Source organism: Amia ocellicauda, chromosome 21 (assembly GCF_036373705.1).
Source record: "Amia ocellicauda isolate fAmiCal2 chromosome 21, fAmiCal2.hap1, whole genome shotgun sequence".
In the NCBI taxonomy this organism is placed as follows: Eukaryota; Metazoa; Chordata; class Actinopteri; order Amiiformes; family Amiidae; genus Amia; species Amia ocellicauda.
In genome coordinates, this window is record NC_089870.1 from 20,691,984 (window position 1) to 20,719,842 (window position 27,859).

Sequence of the window (27,859 nt, forward strand, 5' to 3'; positions counted from 1 at the left end):
TGTTTTCTTGGAGAAAAGAAAACGACTTTTAAAATAACGAATACAACTTGAATACTTTAAAATACTTAGTCTGCCAAAGATTTTTATCAAGAATATATGATTAAAACGGTATTTATCCCAGGTCTGAAGCAGAACAAACGGGGAAGCTGCTCTGTGACGGACAGTATTTCTTTAATGTGATCCTAGGAGCCCACAGGGCCAGTAAAGGACTGTAAATTTCCCAGCTTGAATTTCAGTCCCAATAAGATTTTATTATTATTAAACCATTATGTTTCTTGCGTTAACAAAGCTTTTGCTGATGTACATCTGTCAAATGTGAACAGTCAGTCATGATCGACACTTAGAAAACTCTCCAGACTGGGGACAGGACCCGATACTCCAGTCAAACATGCAAAATAATGATTGATTTCAATAATATAGAAATGTGGAACCGTAAGCCAACCTGGGAAATTTGTTTGCAGGGCGTTTGAGCCCCTGGGCTCCGTCACAGTGAGGAAAGGATACGAGGCGTCCCCTCCGTGCGGCACACCAGGTACAGACATGCTGCGATCACATGGGCCATCTTGCGGCCGCGCGTCAGGTGCTTGCTGACAGCCATCTTGAAGAAATTGAAGGCCGTGTCCAGGCAGTGCTGGTTGAGCTGCAGCTGGTTGCCCAGGTTGTGAATCTGCCTTTTCCCTGAAATAAAGACAGACACAGTCTTGAGGCACAGAAAAGGCGACGCTATGGACACAGATCGATACCACGCAAAGGTCATTCACTGCAGCGTTCACAGTCTTACACACATTCGGATAGAAAAACAAACTAACCCTTTATTTTAACCACCAAACCGGCTGCCCGAAATACATCATTCTGTATTGAATCATAATAAAAAGTACAACTATCAGTATAAATACCAAAATCAACACACCCTGACCACAATTTGAAATCAAGATTAATAATAAAGTCATTCAGTCACAGCCTTAATTCAATCACACACACACACACACACACACACACCATTACAAGAGGCGGCCTGATCATAAGGGCGGATTGATATGAATAAACAAAATGCTTCATCAGATATTAATCATTAAAGATTAGGGCTGTAACGATACACAAAATCCACGGTTCGGTTCACACCTCGATTTCTGAGCCACGGTTCGGTTCATACCTCAATGTGTTTTTTTACTTTTTTGGGGGGGTGCAGTGAATAATTGTTGAACCTATTGGTGATTTAATAAAGAGACTTTTTTTCTTATTTACTTCGTCATAAAGTTTAGGCAACACATTTTGGGTGAAATGCGGTCGGCTTGGCACTACATATCTGGGTCCCAGCACGCGGAGCACATTTTTTAATACGTTGTTTTCAACCACTGAAAAGGGGCACATACACTCACCTAAAGGATTATTAGGAACACCATACTAATACTGTGTTTGACCCCCTTTCGCCTTCAGAACTGCCTTAATTCTACGTGGCATTGATTCAACAAGGTGCTGAAAGCATTCTTTAGAAATGTTGGCCCATATTGATAGGATAGCATCTTGCAGTTGATGGAGATTTGTGGGATGCACATCCAGGGCACGAAGCTCCCGTTCCACCACATCCCAAAGATGCTCTATTGGGTTGAGATCTGGTGACTGTGGGGGCCAGTTTAGTACAGTGAACTCATTGTCATGTTCAAGAAACCAATTTGAAATGATTCGACCTTTGTGACATGGTGCATTATCCTGCTGGAATTGCCATCAGAGGATGGGTACATGGTGGTCATAAAGGGATGGACATGGTCAGAAACAATGCTCAGGTAGGCCGTGGCATTTAAACGATGCCCAATTGGCACTAAGGGGCCTAAAGTGTGCCAAGAAAACATCCCCCACACCATTACACCACCACCACCAGCCTGCACAGTGGTAACAAGGCATGATGGATCCATGTTCTCATTCTGTTTACACCAAATTCTGACTCAACCATCTGAATGTCTCAACAGAAATCGAGATTCATCAGACCAGGCAACATTTTTCCAGTCTTCAACTGTCCAATTTCGGTGAGCTTGTGCAAATTGTAGCCTCTTTTTCCTATTTGTAGTGGAGATGAGTGGTACCCGGTGGGGTCTTCTGCTGTTGTAGCCCATCCGCCTCAAGGTTGTACGTGTTGTGGCTTCACAAATGCTTTGCTGCATACCTCGGTTGTAACGAGTGGTTATTTCAGTCAAAGTTGCTCTTCTATCAGCTTGAATCAGTCGGCCCATTCTCCTCTGACCTCTAGCATCAACAAGGCATTTTCGCCCACAGGACTGCCGCATACTGGATGTTTTTCCCTTTTCACACCATTCTTTGTAAACCCTAGAAATGGTTGTGCGTGAAAATCCCAGTAACTGAGCAGATTGTGAAATACTCAGACCGGCCCGTCTGGCACCAACAACCATGCCACGCTCAAAATTGCTTAAATCACCTTTCTTTCCCATTCAGACATTCAGTTTGGAGTTCAGGAGATTGTCTTGACCAGGACCACACCCCTAAATGCATTGAAGCAACTGCCATGTGATTGGTTGGTTAGATAATTGCATTAATGAGAAATTGAACAGGTGTTCCTAATAATCCTTTAGGTGAGTGTATAACATCTGGATGCTCTATTGATGATTTGTCTCTTGCACTGGTCTAGTCACCGAGTCCCAGTTCACAGCGCTGTGCAAAAACTCAGCTTTACACAGAGCAGGACTGAAAAGACGACGTGCGAGATTGGCGGTGACTCACCGTTCTGCAGGGTCTGAGCCCGGGACTCCTTCCCCAGGCTGGTGTGAAATCCTGTTCCCAGGGCTGGAGCTTTCCCTGAAACTAGAAACGCAGAGCACTGTCACCACACGGGTACGGACAACTCATCAACAACACTTCATCTATAATAAACAAACAGATGCATCCATTGTATACATACACACATTTGCTTAATAAACAAGAGCGCAGTTTTATTCTAAACAATTGTTCTTCTGCAGCAAAGTTCATCAAACAGGGTGCGGAGCTGCAGAGAGACTACCACCACCTGCTGCTCAAACATGCTCACTGCAAACACAAAACGACATCAGATGCACTGATAAGCTGAAAGGGATGCATAACCACTGAGGTTGGTATGATGATTATAGACCAGTACGTTTCCTCGCATTTCCGCTGCACAGCCAGGTCACATATATAAACAGCACTGATTAACTTAGATCAGCTTCAATATCTGATTAACTTAAATGGGGAAGAATACAATACTTTTATTCTAAATGATTTGTGAATGTGCGCTAGTGTCCATGCTGAGAGGACGTCTCCTCTCCACAGTGCTGTCTGACACGAGCATCACGGTGTGGCGGGAAGACAGTCGACAACCTGTGTTTCTGGACAGAACTTCTCTCACCTGCCTTGTGTTGGGTTATTTAGCGTCTGATTCACACGTTCTTTCTGTATGTTTTCATTGGAGAACCACAATATAACCCAGCATACAAAACCAGTGTCATTTAGCCATTTTAATGTATTTTAAATATCAATCCTGCTACGTGAACATCCATTTTAATCCCATTTATTAAGGACATGGTAAATATTTAACCCATAAATACCCAGTGTGTTCTGTGTGGGGGACACATCTCCCTGGCTGCGTCTGCACTGAAATGCAGCAAGATAACCGACACCACTGCCCCCTGCAGCTCTCCACAGACTAACTCTTATTCACTCTGCACTAAGTGCTGTTTTTAAACTGTATTTTACTGCTAATGGGGCCGTTGGATATTTGTAGAGATGCCAGCTCTGTGAGCTGTTCCTTATAATTCCTACTGCCGCACTGTGCACAGAGCCCCACACTGCCTGTACTGTAGAGCGCACTGTGCACAGAGCCCTACACTGCCTGTACTGTAGGCAACACTGTGCACAGAGCCCCACACTGCCTGTACTGTAGGCAACACTGTGCACAGAGCCCCACACTGCCTGTACTGTAGAGCGCACTGTGCACAGAGCCCCACACTGCCTGTACTGTAGAGCGCACTGTGCACAGAGCCCCACACTGCCTGTACTGTAGAGCGCACTGTGCACAGAGCCCCACACTGCCTGTACTGTAGAGCGCACTGTGCACAGAGCCCCACACTGCCTGTACTGTAGAGCGCACTGTGCACAGAGCCCCACACTGCCTGTACTGTAGAGCGCACTGTGCACAGAGCCCCACACTGCCTGTACTGTAGAGCGCACTGTGCACAGAGCCCCACACTGCCTGTACTGTAGAGCGCACTGTGCACAGAGCCCTACACTGCCTGTACTGTAGGCAACACTGTGCACAGAGCCCCACACTGCCTGTACTGTAGGCAACACTGTGCACAGAGCCCCACACTGCCTGTACTGTAGGCAACACTGTGCACAGAGCCCCACACTGCCTGTACTGTAGAGCGCACTGTGCACAGAGCCCTACACTGCCTGTACTGTAGAGCGCACTGTGCACAGAGCCCCACACTGCCTGTACTGTAGAGCGCACTGTGCACAGAGCCCTACACTGCCTGTACTGTAGAGCGCACTGTGCACAGAGCCCCACACTGCCTGTACTGTAGAGCGCACTGTGCACAGAGCCCCACACTGCCTGTACTGTAGAGCGCACTGTGCACAGAGCCCTACACTGCCTGTACTGTAGGCAACACTGTGCACAGAGCCCCACACTGCCTGTACTGTAGGCAACACTGTGCACAGAGCCCCACACTGCCTGTACTGTAGAGCGCACTGTGCACAGAGCCCCACACTGCCTGTACTGTAGAGCGCACTGTGCACAGAGCCCCACACTGCCTGTACTGTAGAGCGCACTGTGCACAGAGCCCCACACTGCCTGTACTGTAGAGCGCACTGTGCACAGAGCCCCACACTGCCTGTACTGTAGAGCGCACTGTGCACAGAGCCCCACACTGCCTGTACTGTAGAGCGCACTGTGCACAGAGCCCCACACTGCCTGTACTGTAGAGCGCACTGTGCACAGAGCCCCACACTGCCTGTACTGTAGAGCGCACTGTGCACAGAGCCCCACACTGCCTGTACTGTAGAGCGCACTGTGCACAGAGCCCCACACTGCCTGTACTGTAGAGCGCACTGTGCACAGAGCCCCACACTGCCTGTACTGTAGAGCGCACTGTGCACAGAGCCCCACACTGCCTGTACTGTAGTTATACAGGTCTGCACTCACCATCTGAAGAGACAAACTGTCCCACAGCCGACGAGCCGCCGCCACTGTTTTCCACAAACTGCACCTCTGACACAATGATGTTGTCCTCCAGCACCGAGCCGCAGCCCGTGCACACGGCATCCCCCCGGGCCTGGTCGATGTCGATGTCGGTGCAGCCGCAGTTCTTACACACTCGGGCACTCATGGCTGCGGGCTGCACAGGGTCTCACCTGCAGAGAAACCTACAGACAAGACATACACCACTGTGTGAATACAAATATAAACTGTAGGAGCCAATTAGTTGATTTGTCCATGTTATTATTTAGAGGAAATGTTCATAAATTTAAGACATCAACTTGTGAATAACTTTCTAATTGATACAATGAAAATCGTATAATAGCTGTAAATACTTAACCTCTTAAATAAGTTAGATTTATTTTACCAAGTTGTCTGAGTGGATAATGACAGCCCAGGCTAAACCTAATGTGCAGCTATTAGATAAACTCTGATCATCAAACGTGTCGCCTCCTATGTCTGTATGTGACATGTGCATGGCGTGTTCAATGATGTTGTTTAGGTCTGTGATGTGAAACGCGAGTTTGCCTGACCTAGGCGTGAGCTCTTTTGCGTGCCCATGTGTGCCCATGTGTGCCACCTTCAGACACTGAGCCGCGATGTAAACACACTGGCCCGGCACTGCGGTGTCACACAGAGGGGAGTTTTAAAGTGTCGTCAAATGCACAGGAAGCACCACCTTGCACGAAACAAATGCGTACATTAGACGCGCATGTGCGGCATCAGCAGCAACAAATGCACTTTGAAATGAAGGCAGTGAACAGCGCCGGTACAGCACAGTGCTGGTCAGAGCCCTCGTACGGATCGGCGCCGACACCGCAGATGCAATCATTACACACAACACGCCGAGTATGTCTGCGGGGCTGCTGCTCAATGCCGACACCGGAGGGTGTAGGTACCGTGTGGAGAAGGGCAGTCCCCGTCCCCGTCCCGTCCGCACGCACAGCCGGGCAGCTCCGGCAGGAAACACCCAGGCGTCGCCGCCGTCCAGAGGGCCTTACGGATCCCGTGACGTAATCCAAAGCTAAAGTGACGCGGCGCTGCTGCGTGTTGCTTCACCGCCGAGCTTCGCGTTTTCCGTTGCAAGCGCAGCCTCCGTGCGCAGAACTGCACCAGCGCTCCGTCCGCATGTGCGCCCACAAAGCGTGCCCCGGGCCGGCCCACCGGACGCCAGGCGGGGGGGTGCGGGTCGGTGTACATCGAAGCGTGTGTTTTCTAAAATGACCGGGTGCACACAAAGTACTGAAACCTGACGATCTCTGGTTGTTATTACACGTCCGTAAAGGAATCGCTATTTGTTTTTGGGGGGGTCGTGAAGCAACTGTTAAATACCTTTCTATTGCCCCCCCTGTGTGCGCACGCATTTCGGCTCTTCCAGCGCAGACCTGTCAGAGGGAGGCTGTTCGGCGCGCTCAGGGACGTCAGTGACGTCAGCGACGTGGGCCGGAAGCACAACACAGATCAAAGGAAGAGAGGACCGTGCTCTTCCTCTCGCCCTGATGCCCGCAGCTGGGCTCCCCCCAGAAGAGAGCTGCACGTCCTTCCCAGCCCAGCTTTGAGAAGTTTATTTGCTGCCCCCCTGATCTAGTAGAGGAGGCAAATTACATGCAATGTGTTTCTAGAACAGGTATGTCTTGGGGGGCTTCTTTATTCCAACAGGGTTTCTCAATTATTTAATTAGGCCTTTAATTAGTATCTCAGGCTCATGTGAGGGTTTAGCAGTTTATTCTACTGCTGAGAATTTGAATGTTGAATATAAAAATATGGCACCCACCAAACATTTGTGACCCTTGAGAGATGTGTTCAATTCACCCACTTAATCAATCAATTAATTAGAGCAATTAAAAAGCTGAGAGCTGGGCTGAACCAAAACACAAGATGGGAATTTATTCCTGTTTTAGTTGTAGTGTCTCTCCCAACCATAAGGTGGCGACATAGGAATGCTAAACAAAAAGGCAATTAAAGGTGTGAGAATAGCCAATGCACTACACACTGAACAGAGTGGCAATTATAACAACATAAGAACATAAGACAGTGTCCAGTCGAGAGGAGGCCATTCGCCCCATCGTGCTCGTTTGGTCTCCATTAATAACTAAGTGATCGAGGATCCTATCCAGTCTGTTTTTGAATGTTCCCAAATTGTCTCTTCAGCCACATCGCTGGGGAGTTTGTTCAGATTGTGACGCCTCTCTGTGTGAAGAAGTGTCTCCTGTTTTCTGTCTTGAATGCCTTGAAGCCCAATTTCCATTTGTGTCCCCGGGTGCGTGTGTCCCTGCTGATCTGGAAAAGCTCCTCTGGTTTGATGTGGTCGATGCCTTTCATGATGTTGAAGACTTGGATCAAGTCCCCATATAGTCTCCTCTGTTCCAGGGTGAAAAGGTTCAGGTCCTCAGTCTCTCAGTAGGACATTCCCTTCAGACCTGGAATAAGTCTGGTTGCTCTCCTCTGAACGGCCTCTAGAGCAGCGATATCTTTCTTGAAGTGTGGAGCCCAGAACTGTCCACAGTATCCAGATGAGCTCTAACTAGTGCATTGTACAGTCTGAACATCACTGCCCTTGTGCTCAATTCTACACTTTTGACAATATACCCTAACATCCTGTTTGCCTTTTTTATTGCTTCACACATTGTTTGGATGGAGAAAGTGAGGAGTCCACGTAGACTCCTAGGTCTTTCTCATGTGTTACTTCATCTAGTTCTATTCCTCCCATAGTGTAATTATAGTGGACATTTTTGTTACCTGCATGTAATACCTTGCACTTGTCCACATTGAAGTTCATCTGCCAGGTGTCGCCCACAACTGAATATTATCTGAGTCCCTTTGAATAGCCTGAGCTGCTGAGATGGTATCTGCTGAGCCGCCTATTTTAGTATCATCTGCAAATTTGACAAGTTTGCTAACTATCCCAGAGTCCAGATCATTAATATAGATTAGAAAAAGCACAGGCCCTAGTACTGATCCCTGTGGAACTCCACTAACAACCTCACTCCTAATCCTCTAATAGACACCCTCTGCTTCCTATACATCAACCAGTTCATAATCCATCTACTTACATGACCCTGAATGCCTACAGCTTCCAATTTGAGGATCAGTCTTTGGTGTGGAAATATTCTATACAGGAACTGACTCTTGAACCAAGCTAGCCACATATGTTGCGTTTTCATGCTATTTTAATGGAAATAAGTTGGTGTACAGGTTATTCTACTTGTGAGGGAATCCAGCATAATCTGTTTTAAGATCCTGTTGCTGGACTTTTAGTTCCTGATCATCGGATATCGGGTATCAGAGCAGTCACTGTAGACAACGTCCAGCAGAGGACAGTCCTCAACAGTAAAGTTACTGCAGAGTGAAAAAGCAGACCAAAATAAAAGCCACTAGATCAGACTTGACCACTATACCACTTGAACTCTGAATTACAAGAACAACAAAAAACTGTTTTACCAGTTTGTGATTTTTTTATTATTTCGTAAGTCTCAAACACTTATAAGAAACAATGATAAAGAAAGCAATATTCAAACACAAGTGTTTCGACAATATGCTTCATATCTCGCCAGCATTGCTGTCCAGCATGCAACCTTGGCATTACACAGTTTATTTTGTTAATACAAAGACATTTGAAATGTATTTTACATAGTCTGTGAAGTGTGCTCATGTAATTTACACAAGGAATTAAAGAATCATATTCCGGTATCATACACATCGATCTGGGGTCAGAGTATTATAAACAGAGCAAAGTTCAGTAGCAAAGACCAATTATTTCCTCGCACAGATATACACACCCCAAGTCTTTGCTTCTCCCTTGGACGTGCATCTGGTCAACATTTGCAGGAGTCAAAACGAGTCAGGGTGTGACAATGATCCACACACACCTTTTTCCCAACACGTCTGTAAATATAGTTTTTAACACTCAGTTCAGACTTTCAGGTCGCAATGTGTCAAAGATGGGGATTATTTTAATTGGTTTGTTTGGGGGACTGAACTGGGACAGAATAGGCCTGGAATATTATTACAATGACAAAACATACAGCCACAAATTAACAGTTCTGTATAACCATTAGCATCATGTAATCTACATCTATGTTATACTTTAGTCCCCCATCATATCACAGCTTTTTCAGCCATCTGTAACAACACATGCTCCCGTCTTACAGAAATCTGAACGTAACAGTGTCTAACCATACACTTTAATGACAATAAATAACAACAAACACATTCATTGGTCTGAATTAAACTCCCTCTTACAAACCGTAAACGTCATTTAAAATTTCCGAAGCAAGATCGTGCGCTCTCTCTTTTTTAAAGGGACCCACTATTCGATTGCAAGCAGTAAGTGCAAACAACTGCAGTAGTTGAGAAGGGATTGAAGTGTTAAGTCTGACTGGGGGTCGAGGGTAGTAAATGTAGTGGCAAGTGTTTACTTAATAAAAAATGAAAATTTAAAAAGTGTGAAAAGGTGTTTTAGAGTACATATTTACAAAGTATAGTACAATTGAGTTTCTCACAGTTTGTACCAAACTTGTAGTGGGAGAAATGGGTGACGAAACCTTTTCCACAAGAAGGCACAATAAGATTTGCAGACCTCTATCACGGTCGACTCATTTCTTGATATTGAATGATTCCGCACTAATCCGCATTATATGCAATGCTTTGACAAGTGGCACAGCTAAATAAATATTTCAAAATAAACGGGGAGGGTAAAATCTAATTCTCATCAAAAGTCATTGCACATCTTACAAGTTAATTAATTTAAAAATACACAACATGCAAAAACGTATGTACACGTTATGTCCACTATTTGCGATTTATCTACAATATAGCCTTTCAAAGACTACACGAATTGCCATCTGTAAATCAATTGGCCAGGTCTGATGTTTTTTTAACAGGTTTCACTGCTGCAAACTTTATACAGTTCTAACACAGGGATAAACAGCGCAGTCATCCAGTTTCACACATACTCCTGGTAAGGGATTCAATTGTTGTGGGATTAGAACAGAAATCTTTGTTTTCTGTGGTTACGGATACAATATAGATTTTTAGTCCAAATTATAGGTTTGTACCAAAGACAACGATGTATGAAAAAGCAGCAGAATGTATACAGTATATTCTGAATACAGTACAATAAAATAGTTCAGGCAGGTTCAAATCAGCAGACTTGTCACTCTTGAACCACTGCAACATTACAATAGTTAAAGAATAGTTAAAGCGTGTCAAGTTCCCCTCTTCACATTGCATATTTCAATGATTGTTTTTTCCACAGCTTGTAACGTAAGAAGTCAAATCCTTCTCTGAACAAGACGGAGGGAGTGAGAAGCGCAGCAAAGGTTAAATGGGCAAAAGTTTCGGCGGAAAAGATCCATGGCAATTCCACAGGGTCATATGTGTGTTCAGAAATCAGAGGACATTGCCCACGGCCCACAATGCACCTTGCTCTTCAGTAAAAACGTAGAACTTCACAGCTTCATCCTTACGAAAGAGAAAGCCGCGGCCAGTACCATCGGTGCAGTATGTACACGCCAACAACAATAATGTACAGCAGTGCCGTAGTGTACAGGAAAATACTACTCTTTGTATCTAATGAATATGCACAGGGTTTCTGAACACGGCTGTGATCCAGTCACATCATGTGGAGCAGCTCCGGTCTTGAGATGTCGCTAAAAACAAAACAAAACAGGAAATCCATCATTAGCAGAAGCTTACTGTAAGCAACAGATTAAACCATAACTTTGAAAGTGGATTTTCACACGTTACGCTTGAGGTGCTATAGCAGGTTACATGGGTTTTATAGAGGTGGTAAACGCATGCGTCTCCCCACTGGGAATTTACCTGTTAAGTCTCTGAACTTCCTCTTCGCTTCAGCACGCTCTTCTGAATCAAAATACCACACGGTTATAGCATACCTGCACAAAACACAACACAAAGAATACAATCAGCCTGGGCACAATTAAACTGACTTACTGACCCTTGTGTACTTATATTCACGCTAGGAAGGGGCTTCACGGTGCTTGTGCCCCCTGGCACTTGATGGCTTTCCCAGACCAAAAATCAACATTTCACTACTGGGGCTGCCGTTTAGCTATAACTGGATTAAGCTGGTTGACGTTTACGCTGACCATAAAGAAGTTCAAGACACCGGGTGCTCCTACTCGGCAGATCCGTACCTGGTAGCATAAGAAGGCTGGACTTCATGAGGGTTACGTCTGTCCGACCAGAAGAATAATAACCGGTCAAAAATGGGCTCAATGTCGGCTACGTAGGACTTTCCTTCAGGGAAGATGCGGAGAACTCCACCATGCTCCTGCGGAGAACGAGAACAAAAAACCGTCAGACTCAGATTCTGGCAGACGTATTTATTACCTTTTGTTCCTGGGTCAAACACACATCTTAATTAACCATTAATCAAGTCAGACCCAGTATCTATAATTCTAAAAATCAACAACAGCTCTTCTTAAACACAAATCGTTGGCCTGCGTAGTTTAAAATATCACAAGTTTAAGACATTTTCATAAACTCCCGTGACAATTTAAGGAATTGACATCTCTAGGTGCAAAATTGTTCGGTGGTTTGTTCTACAAAATCCATTGGAACAAAGTAGGTGAAAAGGTTAAAATATTTTTCAGTTATTTTAAAGAGCAGAAGCCGATACAAGCTGCATAACTGCTCGGCATGGTTGACACAAACTAAGGGCACCAGCGGGCAAAATCAGAATGAAGCGTACGCCCGAGAAAAGATAAAAATCGATAAGGCGAACGGGAAACCGCATTAAAAACTCCCCCCGCTCAGCATGTGCTCGGCCTCACCTTTGCCTCCCAGTTCTTGTTCAGGTAGTAAATGCAGGTCACGCAGCGCCCGTCCCCGTTGGGGTTGTCCACATGTTTCACGTACCCAGTTCCGTTGCCCGGATAACAGGCTACCATCGCCTGGAAGGAAACAACAGAAATGCCACATTAGTGAAAGTGGAACAGACAGGATAACTTTACTTCTGCTCAGTAGACAGAACAGGTCACTAGGGAGAGAACAGAAGTTTGAAATCGCATTGACTAGTCTGGTCTAAGGGATACCGCAGTTTTACCCCCATATTCCTCCTGCAGTTAAAGGGTACCATTAACGCCAGCTGGACTCGAGATTGTGAGACTGTTACGAGTCCATAAACAAAAGCACTGGGATCTTCAGAGCACTGTGGACATGTATAGAGGTCAAATGACGTCATTTCACGGACAAAGACCGTTTTGTCTCAAACTGGCATGATTCAGATACCGGGGTTGCTGTCCATATTTTAAATTGATTGTCGTACACATCTGCTGCTGAAAAAGTTGCAGTTTTATTTGGCGTACGACATGAACACCTATCTTTTGTGTCAATTAACCAAGATGGACCTTTTCAGAGTCTTCAGAGATGTTACCAAGAGAAGTGCAGCCGAAATGAAAGCACGGATCCAAGAATGTCCGTCAATCACACGTGACCGACCCCCGGTTGCTTCACCTCTCAGATGCTTTCGTCGCGTCTTTGCCGTAGGGGCCCCCGAGGCGCTTCCCAACTGAACCGCGAGAGAAACCGAGCGAGCATCGAAACCGGGCGACGCCTTGTACGTGGGAGAATATAAAATATGTTCCTTTAAGGTGAATAAGAGAGAGAGAGAGAGAGAGAGAGAGAGAGAAAAGTCTGAGGAGAGGGAAGTGACTGAGGTGACTCTGCACTGCTCTGGAGTACGTGCGTGCAGTCATGAAGCTGGAAGTCACCGAATTAGCAGCTCTACTCAACCACGACCAATAATCTCAATGCTGCAGATAAGGCTGAACAAAGAGAAGCCACCGCAGAGATTCAACCACGGCTGCTGGTGGTTTACATGAACCGCACTGGTGAAGTTTCCTAGCAGCCCACCGACCTGGGGATTCATAACCACCTCAATTTACAAGGCGAGGCGAGGCGAGGCGGGGGGAGAGGTCACTGCAAGAGTTCCAGGCACCAGTGTGTTTTTCCCCACTGGCAGTGATTGTCAGGGTAAATCAAAGCCGGGGCACAAGGGGTGGGTTCTGATCTGCCGCGTTCAAGACACGGAGCGTCCGCCGTGCCTCTGCGATCGAAGAGACGGGGGACTTTCTCCAGCTGTGACCCAGATCACTCATGTGGAAAGTTCAATCGGTCAGAACAGTTTTCACTCTGTACCACCACGGCGTACCGTGACTGGTCATCGCCACAGAGCGGAGATGCCGGATTATAAATGATTTAAAAATAACTGCAGTGCCATAATTACAGTCAACATGGCACGCATTCCTGACGCCACCCTCTGCACCTTTACAAATCGCACATCGCTTCTCGTCTTCACCAGAACGCTAAAATGGTCGGCTGAATTCGATCCCGTTCGAAGGATTTTTTGTTTTGTCGATAGAAAATAACGGAAATGAATGAGGTCCTCGTTTGAGGGTGTGCGGGAGAACAGAGCCGTCCCTATGAGGGCCGAAACAGGCGACAAGTGCTGTATGCAATTAAAAGTGTGGGGTCGCCATATGGAATGCATGTGCGCCGCCGCCTTTACAAGCCCGGGTGCAAAACTGCTATTCACTGGTGAAAGATAATGGGGCCCAACCTTGAGCTGTGATGAAAGCCTCCTGTTGTTTGAGCCCCATAGATTTTACTGCAAGTGACCCAGCAGCGAAAGACATACATTTATATCTGACCTGGCAATTTATAAAAAAAACAACACAGATAATCTTTTCCATTAAAGTATTCTTATCAACCTCACAGGGTATCCTTATCAGCACAGCATAAATACTGTGCAGCTGTGACATGTTCGTGTCGCGGGGCGCGGCTCGTTATCTGCCGCTTTTAACCTCCACAGACGGGGCCCCGGCACCGCCGATACTCGGGCGATCTGCGCGAGACGCCCAGTCCTATCAAGAACCGGAAAATGTATAATCCCAGAAGTGATAAAACACACCCGGCCAGGAACTCGCTGTGATCACTTGTTGGAAGACAGCCCCGCTGGCTCACAGACAGAGAATAAATGTTGCTTTTTCAGGATGCACGAGAAACACCTACCGCCCAAACACTCATCGCATGGGAGATCGGGAGATAGCTTACTGACATGGATAACAATGCTTTCGAATCGCACGGCAGGGTCCGCAGAGGTCATTTATAAACCGCAACGAGCTGCAACTTTAATGTGATGTTTTAAAATTTATGTATCACTGTAAAACCTGTGTCCTTTGCCCCACTTTGCCCGACAAAAAGCAAATGAGACACCAGGCATATCTTTTAAATACATTTTCAACTTAAAGAGGCCATACAAACATGAAACTCAAAAGCCTAAATCGAAATTTTTATTATTTTATTAGTATTCCTGCTCCTTGTTCTTTGTGCAGCGGTCGTTCCAGACGATTTACTCCGGGAAACAACACAGGCACTTCTGATATTTAAAGCTAAGGGGCCATGTCATTAATAACTTCCACTCAGGATACACATATTTAGCCTGTCATTACTAGGCTGTGTAAACAGGCCGTGGAGCAGCACTGCAGGGACTGGAGCCATTTCAGCAGAGAGGGGTGGTCCCTGCGACGGGGGTGGGGGGGTTTGGCGGGCCTCCAGCTTACTGACGGTTTAATGACAGCGCTACGTGCGGAGCGTGAGGCTATTGAAAGTCGAGAGCTCACTTAACTCTTTCATTGCACAGCTCCTGGCACAGCACACAGAGGGGGAGGGGAAGAGAGAGCTACATGGACACACAAGCACACACACACACGCACGCACACACATACACACACGCACGCACACACACATTAACTGACTCATACATACAAAGTCCAAGTCCAAAAATAGAAACACAAATAAAAACAAACTCCTGTTTTTCCAGTGTTTTTAAATCGACACTCTCTGTGTGCACCCGTGACCCGACACAGTCACACTCACAATCACAATCGTTCCCTCTCCTCGGACGGCTCGTGTATATAATCGACGTGCGTTTCTCAAAGGCTGTCAATTTAATTATATTGCAGCCCAGCAGTGAAAATAGACAGCTTTCTAAAATCACTACACAACAGTGTCCGTTCTGTTTCTTTGCCTCCTCTCAGTTGAAACATTGTTCCTTGTTTTTAGCAACCCCAGATTTCAGCAACTTTGATAAAGCAGTAGAGGATTCAACACATTACCAAGAGTAAAATCTAGGGAACGGGAGACGAGGAACACTCAGGGCAAGACTTTAATTAGAATCATACCAAAGCAGTTTATTCAGCTTTAACGAAGCCACTGTCGGACAGTCGGGAAGGGAAGTCTTGTCTAAAGCTTTTCTTAAAAGCACACCAGCACATAGGAGAGGACTCCCTTAGCAGCTGAGCAACGGCATGACCCAACCCCAAACTTCTTCACAGACTCTGGCCTTAGATGAAAATGTTATTTTTGTAAAACTCGGCTACACAGACTGGCACCTCATACTCATACATGGGCTACACAATCTTGCTACAACAGGACACAAAGAATATGTTTGGCACCTAGACATCTCTAGAAATCCTAAAAGTGGTTTTAGAGAACAACATTGCTGCGTCAACTCTCCGGAACTGGACGCCAGCTTCAGATCCGACCCGGATAAATCTGGATTCCTCCCCACTCAACTGTCCAAAACATCTGACAAATAAATTGTGCAGCTGACGAATGCTAAAGTTTTAAAACATATAAACCCTGAAACATCATGAGGTTGGTCTTAGTAATTTGTCAATAGTGTATTAAGATAAGCACTCTTTTCCACTTAACACTTAGGGTTAATAATTCATGAAAATATTTTTTCCATTACTTAAAATAATCTTATTTAGATCTCACTACCCCCCCACCCACCCCCCCCACATACACACTACACTGGTAATCAGTCATGTATTGAGACTCGGTTCCCTTTTTTCCTTTTCTTGATATCACATACTGGACATTTTCCACTACAACTGTACTGAACGCCCACCCCACACATCACACAAGGCCCTTTACGTGATCTGCGGTCACGCGAAAACCACATTTATTTGAGCAAATGAAGGCACGGGGCCCTGACTCATGTCTCAATCTGTACTTGCAGGATCTCTGTGGCTGCACAATGAACTGCAGTCGGTCGCACAACCTGTACAGTGCGAGATCTCGCTCTCCTTCCTGCCGCCGGACTACAGGCTTCCTGTTCATGTCAACAGAAAAACAGAACCACCTATAGTGTCAGGAGTCACGTACTGCGAGAAATAAACCGTAAGCACCGAGACGGAGACACGTGTGGCTGCTGGGTTCATGGCCAAATAAGGTGCTCAGGGGACAAACTGACAATGTCTCTAAAATGTTTCCATTAAAATACAATCTGTCATGCTAAGAGGCTCTCAGAGACGGGTTTAAGAGTTGTTATCATCATTAATAATAGTCATCATAATAATGTTGTCCATTAAAAGTTCATTAAAAGGTCACAAATTGTAAGAAAGTTGTGTATCTTGAAAACCATTTTCAATCCATTGGTAAAATACAAAATTTCTTATGTGCCAAGTAAAGCTTTCAGTCAGACACAGTGTGATGACTGACGCCCAACACGCTTGTAATGCAACCAAGTGGTCTTCACCCTCCCAGGGTCAACTCTCTGTGGATCCAAGTCACCGAGCTTCAGCTACAGGACTCAACACCTGAGGCATAGTGTGAACTGGAAAATGGGTCTCTGACAAGACTCAGACAACAAGTAAACAATGAAAAGTGAGATCTTAAAGACCAAGAACACATATAAGGACTTGGAAAATGAAATCAAACGGTGTGTGCTTGTGAGCTCATACTGAGCCATTCCAAGAAAATGAGGCTATAGGTGTTGTTTTCTTTTTCTCTTTTGACTCATTCCAGCTCCCATTTCTCCACAGAAACTCATCTTGTAACCTGGTTCAGTTCCACGTCCTGTGCAGGCATTACTCACTGCCAGGTGTTAATAAAGTGTCCCTTTATTTAGGGAAAATTACTTCACCGCATCCCTCCAGCTCTTCCCGACTCCGTAACCAAACAGCTTGTTTTCACAGACGTACTTTTGGTGCCATATTGTGTTACAGAAAAGTCCACAACCAATACCCTCCGTCTCCTGCAGCAGCATCAACACCAACCACGGCTGGGTTTTGCCCTAGACTGGCAGCAATGCACAAAGCATGTATAGAGAGAATCAGTTCTGCAACCCCACTTCAGCCATTTTCTTAATAATGCAACAACATGGACATGGATGTCTGCTTTTTAAATCAAAGGCAGCGCTTCTGGGAGTGTGGAGCACATGCAACACACATGTATTCAATAAACGCAATAAACTCAAGTGGTGGCACGATGCTGCTGAAACGCACGCACAGTCCAGCGCCTGGTCTAATCACAAGGGCAAAATTGTGTGCACAACCTGGACTATGCGTCCAACAGAAAAGTATTTATGTGTGGAAAGTTTACCTTGGATCGCTCCCGGATGTTGTTTTTCCCCAGTCTCCCAATGCACAGCATCACAACTTTGTCAATCAGAGACAGGAGGAAGTTTACAGCCTCGCAGCCCTTCTCAGTCCCACCGACCCAGGCGATCTTATCCCCTCGGACGCTCCTCCTGGACACCCCCGCCCGGCGGCCGGCCAGCTGTCCGTCCTGCAGCAGCCCCGCCGAGTGCATGTCCTTCACCTGCTCCAGGACACAGTCGCCCACCAGCTCGCCCAGGAAGTTGTCCAGGTAGAAGAAGCCCTGGTCGAGCAGGCACGGCACGATGTGGTCCAGGGCCAGCTTCTCCAGGTCCAGCTCCATGATGTGCTGAAGCAGAGGCATCTTCCCCCCGAGCCTGAGCCCCGGTGTCGCCTGTCTGGTGTGCGGTTGCAAGGAGCTGGGCAGCCGGGACGTGCAGACGCTTCCTAACACGCTTCTGTATGTGGGAACTGCGTGCAATGAGGAGACCGCGCTGGACGCATCGCCTGGGGGCTACAGATGCTCACACATACGCATACACATACACATACATGTGGTGCTGCGCTGCTCTTGGCGTGTTTTGGCGGCGATGGAACACAGCCTTCGAGAACGTGCAGGATGTGTAGTCGCCGCCGGTGGGCGGGGCCTTCCAGTGGGCGGGGCCGCACGTCCGTCTTTCAACCAATCACGGGAGGCTCCGGACGTGTTCTCGGGCAGACGGCTGCAACATGGTCTGTGATTGGTTCTTAGGTGCAGATCTGCAGAATCCCAGCGCGCCCATTGGTGCAGCCGCGCAGACCATACGCTGAAATGGAGGGGCGTGTAAGGGAGGCGTGGGAGCAGCATGTGCGGGGCGGCTCCTCCGCCATTGCCGATCCCAGCAGCGGCATGTAGCCCCACCGCAGGCCGCTCACGATGCACAGGACCGGCAGGCACCGCAGAAAAACACACAATGTTCCCAGTCCGGGTGTTGTCGGCGTGTGGCGCACGTATAGCATGAGGACGAGGAAGATGCATTCACATCCCATGACTGCAAACGGGAAGACCCCCCAGGCGGTGTTCAAACTAAAACTCAGCTGTTTCAATGGCCACAATGCTGATGCTGATTGATTCATAGTCTATTATTGAGCAATCTCACATTAAACAATTGCACACGCAGACCCCATCACAAACATCAGCAGTCTATATGAATGTGCAGGGCCTCTCGGGTGGAAATAATCTTTCCAGTGGTTTGAACACTGTCTCTGCTTAACCAGGCTGTCATAGTGTTGTGTGTTTTTTTTGGTTTTGGTGTTGGTTTGACAATTATTCACTCATCACCCACAATAAACAACACCCAGCCAAGTAGCGCAGTTCACAACCATCCCACGAGCTTGTTTTGAGTGAAAGCCTGCAGGAATAGTCTCGTATACAAGGCACAGGGTGTGGAAAGCCTTTTTAAAATGTAATCGTCCAATTAGTGATAGCAACACTTGTGTCACATGTTTGATGTGAGAAATAGAATTGTTGATGTCAAAAATAGAATTGCTGATATCAACAATTGGATTTCTGATATCAACAATTCAATTTCTGATATCACTAATCCGATGATTAAATGTTAAAACTGCTTGCCGCACACAGAGCCAGTGATGTGGACATGCACCGGAGACGACCCACTCTTCCCCCTCCTGTCATACTGGGCCATGTCTTTCCAAGCCTGGGAAACAATACCACAGGCAAGAGATGCCACCGAGCGGATTAGGCTCAGTTTGGGAATTGGTACCAAGTTTAGGAGAGTGCACATATAAGGTCACCTCTGAAATACCAATAGTTTGGGAATTGGGACCGAGTTCAAGAGAATGCACATATAAGGTCAGTCCTGACATCAATACAACAGTGTAGGAGACACACTCTTAATCACACTGGTCTTAGCCAGCAGCGGGGGATGAGGTGAAAGGGCTGTGTCTGTCATGGAAAACGTCCAAGGAAGCTCAGAGACTCGAGACGATTTGTAAGAGACCCAACCAGGAGAGCAACAGGGTCACACTGTTAGAGACACTGTCTCATATGGGAATCAGTTTCCTGGACAAACCGCTGAGCCAGACGGACGGTCAGAGTGAGACACGCGGGACTTGGAAGTGACCTGGAGTTGTCCCATTCTGTTAAAAGTCCCAGGGACGTTTAGTGTTTTAACATTCTCGTCAATAAAGTAATGTACGTGTACAAATAGTGTAGAAAGGAGATTGCTGGTATAGGATAAATACCGTATTAGGGTTCTATTAAAGTCCATACACGCACGCACAGAGAGAGGGAGGGAGGAAGGGAGAGAAAATAGTAAAAGAGAGACAATAAAATAGAACATATTTCTTGTTACTTCTGTTTGCTAATGAAAAATCGGAAATGTATGTATATGTATGTGTGTATTATCTATTTTAATTATTTTATTATTTTATCATTAAGATTATTTTCCATGCAATTTATATTGTATTTTTCTTTAAAAAAAATTGTCCTTTATTTCATTCTGTGAAATATTACATTTATGTATGTAGTACTTTGGCATGGGAAATATTAAATAGACAGATAGATAGACAGATAGATAGATAGATAATGAAAAAAGTGAATTCAAGGGTCTCTCTGGCACATTTCGGAGCATTTCCCGCTTATCCATGAATGTGGACATATACTTAATTAATCTGACATTTAATTATAAATACACATCCACTAATACTAATTAAACCCCATCTTTTAAAAATCGTTAAACTGATATAGGCTACTATTATTCTTTTAAAATGAGTGATTAAAGACTATAGGCAAAATACATTGGAACCATAATTCTTTAATGTTATACTATTTGTTTCGCATAAACCGTGGCTTTACTGCGTCTAATATAACTTTAGTAGTAGATTGTATTACTGTACAACAGACTATGTTACATTTTACACTCCCACCCAACTCCCTCCAGTTTAAAACAAACAGCTGTTCTAGTTCTCGCTTTACAGGCCGATACAGAATAGTTTGCGCAGAAGAAACACATTTGAAAGCAACAGAACTTGTGCGTTAAATCAGATGACACCGCGCTGGTTCAACACAAACCCCGCGGCCGCTGCGTGAAGAACAAACTACTTTTCAAAAGTATTGATCAATTAAACAATTATAACCAAACCTGCGTGCATTACTTTCTATTAACATTAATAGCCTACATATAATAAGTCAATAAACACCATCGGATAAGCAGTGGATTTAGTAACCAGTCGCACAGACCGGGATCCCGTGCTCGCCCACCTTGTGTCTGCCCCGGATTTTGAAGTTGCCCAGCTTGCCGTCCGCGTAGGTGATGAGCTTGTCCATCCTGGTCAGCAGGAAGCCGATGTTCTCGCAGCCGGGCTCCGTGCCCTCCACCCAGGCGATCTGGTCCCCTCGGATGGACTTGCTCCTGCCCAGTTTGCGGCTCGCCAGCTGCCCGTCCTGGAGCTTGCCACCCTGGTGCAGGTTCAGGACCTCTTGCAGGACCCTCTCGCCGACCCTGTTGCCCAGGAAGTGGTCCACCCGGCACAGCCCGTAGGCGGTCATGGAGGGCACAATGTACTGGGACACCAGGCGCTGCGCGCTCGGGCGCCGCTGCTCCCTGTGCTGGGCACCTCTGCCGCCGCGGGCTCGGTTGGGTGGCAGCCTGGGCTCGGGCGCTGCGGTGCTGCTGCCATCAGTGCAGGTGCTGGCGGGGTCCTCCCTGCCCCGGACCGGCCCGGCCTCTCTGCCCAGGGGCTGCTTCTTGAGCACCGGCTGCGTGCTGTCGGCTGCCTCCCCTGTGCCGTGGCGCGCACTGCCGTCTTGCAGAGATGCTGCCATTGCCGCAGAGTGTCGGGACAGTGTCGGACTGGTGCGGGACAGTGTCGGACTGGTGCGGGACAGTGTCGGACTGGTGCGGGACAGTGTCGGACTGGTGCGGGACAGTGTCGGGACTGGTGCGGGACAGTGTCGGGACTGGTGCGGGACAGTGCCATGCGGCAGCTGCCACACCGGCTCCGCCCACCGCCCCCCCGCCACGGCCACGCGCCCTGCGGCTCGCCCCCGCGCCACGGGGCTGGTGCACGCACTCTCGGCGGCGCGCGCGGGACTGAGCTGGTGTCCGTGTTTCTGTCCACGCAGCCCCGGGCTATCAATCATCCACTCACCCCCCCGGGACACTGCGAGCAGCCCTGCACACACTACACACACTGCACACACTACACACACTACACACACTACACACCCTGCACACACTACACACACTGCACACACTACACACCCTGCACACACTGCACACACTACACACCCTGCACACCCTGCACACCCTGCACACACTACACACTGCACACCCTGCACACACTACACACACTGCACACACTACACACACTACACACACTACACACACTGCACACCCAGCACACACTACACACCCTGCACACACTACACACACTGCACACACTACACACCCTGCACACACTGCACACACTACACACCCTGCACACCCTGCACACACTGCACACACTACACACCCAGCACACACTACACACACTGCACACACTGCACACCCTGCACACACTACACACTGCACACCCTGCACACACTACACACACTGCACACACTACACACACTACACACACTACACACACTACACACACTGCACACCCAGCACACACTACACACCCTGCACACACTACACACACTGCACACCCTGCACACCCTGCACACACTACACACACTACACACACTGCACACACTACACACACTACACACACTACACACCCAGCACACACTACACACACTGCACACACTGCACACACTACACACACTGCACACCCTGCACACCCTGCACACACTACACACACTGCACACCCTGCACACCCAGCACACCCTGCACACACTACACACACTACACACACTGCACACACTGCACACACTACACACCCTGCACACACTGCACACACTACACACCCTGCACACACTACACACACTGCACACATTACACACACTACACACCCTGCACACCCTGCACACACTGCACACCCAGCACACACTGCACACACTACACACCCTGCACACACTACACACCCTGCACACACTACACACACTGCACACACTACACACACTGCACACACTGCACACCCTGCACACACTACACACACTGCACACCCTGCACACCCTGCACACACTACACACACTACACACCCTGCACACACTACACACACTGCACACCCAGCACACACTACACACACTACACACACTACACACACTGCACACACTACACACCCTGCACACACTACACACACTACACACACTACACACACTGCACACACCCTGCACACACTACACACCCTGCACACACACTACACACACTACACACCCTGCACACACTACACACACTGCACACACTACACACACTACACACCCTGCACACCCAGCACACACTGCACACACTACACACCCTGCACACACTACACACCCTGCACACACTGCACACCCTGCACACCCTGCACACCCTGCACACACTACACACACTACACACCCAGCACACACTACACACACTACACACACTGCACACACTACACACACTGCACACCCTGCACACCCTGCACACACTACACACACTGCACACCCAGCACACCCTGCACACACTACACACACTACACACACTGCACACACTGCACACACTACACACCCTGCACACACTACACACACTGCACACCCAGCACACACTACACACCCTGCACACACTACACACACTGCACACAATACACACCCTGCACACCCTGCACACACTACACACACTGCACACCCTGCACACACTGCACACACTGCACACCCTGCACACCCTGCACACCCTGCACACACTACACACCCTGCACACCCTGCACACACTGCACACCCTGCACACCCAGCACACACTACACACCCTGCACACACTGCACACCCAGCACACACTGCACACCCAGCACACACTGCACACACTACACACCCTGCACACACTGCACACCCTGCACACCCTGCACACACTGCACACCCAGCACACACTGCACACACTACACACCCTGCACACACTACACACCCTGCACACACTACACACACTACACACACTGCACACACTACACACACTGCACACACTGCACACCCTGCACACACTACACACACTGCACACCCTGCACACCCTGCACACACTACACACACTACACACCCTGCACACACTACACACACTGCACACCCAGCACACACTACACACACTACACACACTACACACACTGCACACACTACACACCCTGCACACACTACACACACTGCACACACTACACACCCTGCACACACTACACACACTACACACACTACACACACTGCACACACCCTGCACACACTACACACCCTGCACACACACTACACACACTACACACCCTGCACACACTACACACACTGCACACACTACACACACTACACACCCTGCACACCCAGCACACACTGCACACACTACACACCCTGCACACACTGCACACCCTGCACACCCTGCACACACTACACACACTACACACCCAGCACACACTACACACACTACACACACTGCACACACTACACACACTGCACACCCTGCACACCCTGCACACACTACACACACTGCACACCCTGCACACCCAGCACACCCTGCACACACTACACACACTACACACACTGCACACACTGCACACACTACACACCCTGCACACACTACACACACTGCACACCCAGCACACACTACACACCCTGCACACACTACACACACTGCACACAATACACACACTACACACACTACACACCCTGCACACACTACACACACTACACACACTGCACACCCTGCACACACCCTGCACACACTACACACCCTGCACACACACTACACACACTACACACCCTGCACACACACTACACACACTACACACACTGCACACCCTGCACACCCTCCACACCCAGCACACCCTGCACACCCTGCACACCCTGCACACCCAGCACACACTACACACACTACACACACTACACACACTACACACCCAGCACACACTACACACACTACACACCCTGCACACACTACACACACTGCACACAATACACACACTACACACACTACACACACTGCACACACTACACACCCAGCACACCTTGCACACACTACACACCCAGCACACACTACACACACTACACACACTGCACACACTACACACCCTGCACACCCAGCACACACTACACACACTACACACACTACACACCCTGCACACCCTGCACACCCAGCACACACTACACACACTACACACACTACACACCCTGCACACACTACACACACTGCACACCCTGCACACACTACACACCCTGCACACACTGCACACCCTGCACACACTGCACACACTACACACACTGCACACCCTGCACACACTACACACACTGCACACACTACACACCCTGCACACCCAGCACACACTACACACACTACACACACTACACACCCTGCACACACTACACACACTGCACACCCTGCACACACTACACACACTGCACACCCTGCACACACTGCACACACTGCACACACTGCACACACTACACACACTGCACACCCTGCACACCCTGCACACCCTGCACACACTGCACACACTACACACCCTGCACACCCTGCACACACTACACACACTGCACACCCTGCACACCCTGCACACCCAGCACACACTACACACACTGCACACACTACACACCCTGCACACACTACACACCCTGCACACACTGCACACCCAGCACACACTGCACACCCAGCACACACTGCACACACTGCACACCCTGCACACCCTGCACACACTGCACACCCAGCACACACTGCACACACTACACACCCTGCACACACTACACACCCTGCACACACTACACACACTACACACACTGCACACACTACACACACTGCACACACTGCACACCCTGCACACACTACACACACTGCACACCCTGCACACCCTGCACACACTACACACACTACACACACTGCACACACTGCACACACTACACACCCTGCACACACTACACACCCTGCACACACTACACACACTGCACACCCAGCACACACTACACACACTACACACACTGCACACACTACACACACTGCACACAATACACACACTACACACACTACACACCCTGCACACACTACACACACTACACACACTGCACACACCCTGCACACACTACACACCCTGCACACACACTACACACACTACACACCCTGCACACACTACACACACTGCACACACTACACACACTACACACCCTGCACACCCAGCACACACTGCACACACTACACACCCTGCACACACTACACACCCTGCACACACTGCACACCCTGCACACCCTGCACACACTACACACACTACACACCCAGCACACACTACACACACTACACACACTGCACACACTACACACACTGCACACCCTGCACACCCTGCACACACTACACACACTGCACACCCTGCACACCCTGCACACACTACACACACTGCACACCCTGCACACCCTGCACACACTACACACACTACACACACTGCACACACTGCACACACTACACACCCTGCACACACTACACACCCTGCACACACTACACACACTGCACACCCAGCACACACTACACACCCTGCACACACTACACACACTACACACACTACACACACTACACACCCTGCACACACTACACACACTACACACACTGCACACCCTGCACACACCCTGCACACACTACACACCCTGCACACACACTACACACACTACACACCCTGCACACCCTGCACACCCTGCACACCCAGCACACCCTGCACACCCTGCACACACTACACACACTGCACACCCTGCACACCCTGCACACCCAGCACACACTACACACACTACACACACTACACACCCTGCACACACTACACACACTACACACCCAGCACACACTACACACACTACACGCCCTGCACACACTACACACACTGCACACAATACACACACTACACACACTACACACACTGCACACACTACACACCCAGCACACCTTGCACACACTACACACCCAGCACACACTACACACCCAGCACACCCTGCACACACTACACACCCTGCACACACTACACACACTACACACCCAGCACACCCTGCACACCCAGCACACCCAGCACACACTACACACCCAGCACACCCTGCACACACTACACACCCTGCACACACTACACACACTACACACCCTGCACACACTACACACACTACACACACTGCACACCCTGCACACACACTACACACACTACACACCCTGCACACCCTGCACACCCAGCACACCCTGCACACACTACACACACTACACACACTACACACACTGCACACACTGCACACACTGCACACCCTGCACACACTACACACACTACACACCCTGCACACACTACACACACTACACACCCAGCACACACTACACACACTACACACCCTGCACACAATACACACACTACACACACTACACACACTACACACACTGCACACCCTGCACACACTACACACACTGCACACCCAGCACACACTACACACACTACACACCCTGCACACACTACACACACTGCACACAATACACACACTACACACACTACACACCCTGCACACACTACACACCTTGAACACACTACACACCCAGCACACCTTGCACACACTACACACCCAGCACACACTACACACCCAGCACACCCTGCACACACTACACACCCTGCACACACTACACACACTACACACCCAGCACACCCTGCACACCCAGCACACCCTGCACACACTACACACACTACACACCCAGCACACCCTGCACACACTACACACACTACACACCCAGCACACCCTGCACACACTACACACCCAGCACACACTACACACACTACACACCCAGCACACCCTGCACACACTACACACCCAGCACACCCTGCACACACTACACACTGCACACCCTGCACACCCTGCACACACTACACACACTACACACACTGCACACACTACACACCCTGCACACACTACACACACTACACACACTACACACCCTGCACACACTACACACACTACACACCCTGCACACACTACACACACTACACACACTGCACACCCAGCACACACTACACACACTACACACACTGCACACACTACACACCCTGCACACACTACACACACTGCACACACTGCACACACTGCACACACTACACACACTAC

At 48.5% G+C, this 27,859-nt stretch overlaps 3 protein-coding genes across 3 annotated transcripts in view; all 3 read right to left on the reverse strand.

Moving 5' to 3' along the window:
• The window catches only part of brf1b (BRF1 general transcription factor IIIB subunit b), a 42,699-nt gene extending 36,349 nt beyond the window's left edge, over window positions 1-6,350 (reverse strand). Inside the window, exons 1-4 of the mRNA XM_066694885.1 lie at window positions 6,121-6,350; window positions 5,168-5,388; window positions 2,734-2,814; window positions 505-678 (exon numbers count right to left, since the gene is read on the reverse strand). Coding sequence (XP_066550982.1) covers window positions 505-678; window positions 2,734-2,814; window positions 5,168-5,351 — 439 coding nt within the window. The 5' untranslated portion in view covers window positions 5,352-5,388; window positions 6,121-6,350. The remainder of the gene's footprint in view (window positions 1-504; window positions 679-2,733; window positions 2,815-5,167; window positions 5,389-6,120) is intronic.
• A 2,306-nt stretch (window positions 6,351-8,656) lies between these two features.
• Window positions 8,657-18,260, reverse strand: LOC136716720 (prolyl hydroxylase EGLN3). Its single transcript, XM_066694070.1, has 5 exons — window positions 17,636-18,260; window positions 12,019-12,138; window positions 11,380-11,516; window positions 11,045-11,118; window positions 8,657-10,872 (listed from the first exon to the last, which is right to left on the reverse strand). The coding sequence occupies exons 1-5, from the start codon at window positions 17,993-17,995 to the stop codon at window positions 10,841-10,843; spliced, it is 723 nt and encodes a 240-aa protein (XP_066550167.1). The 5' UTR covers window positions 17,996-18,260; the 3' UTR covers window positions 8,657-10,840.
• A 2,169-nt stretch (window positions 18,261-20,429) lies between these two features.
• Window positions 20,430-21,775, reverse strand: LOC136716943 (egl nine homolog 1-like). Its single transcript, XM_066694389.1, has one exon. The coding sequence runs from the start codon at window positions 21,773-21,775 to the stop codon at window positions 20,852-20,854; it is 924 nt and encodes a 307-aa protein (XP_066550486.1). The 3' UTR covers window positions 20,430-20,851.
• Between the last annotated feature and the right edge of the window lie 6,084 nt (window positions 21,776-27,859).

Bases quoted from the DNA above. Each gene is read 5' to 3' on its own strand.
- LOC136716720 (XM_066694070.1), bottom strand. From the start codon at position 17,995: ATGCCTCTGCTTCAGCACATCATGGAGCTGGACCTGGAGAAGCTGGCC. The intron at 12,139-17,635 runs GTAAACTTTCCA...GTTTCCTTCCAG, and splicing joins ACATCCGGGAGCGATCCAAG to GCGATGGTAGCCTGTTATCC. The intron at 11,119-11,379 runs GTACGGATCTGC...TGTTTTGTGCAG, and splicing joins CAGCCTTCTTATGCTACCAG to GTATGCTATAACCGTGTGGT.
- LOC136716943 (XM_066694389.1), bottom strand. From the start codon at position 21,775: ATGATTGATAGCCCGGGGCTGCGTGGACAGAAACACGGACACCAGCTC.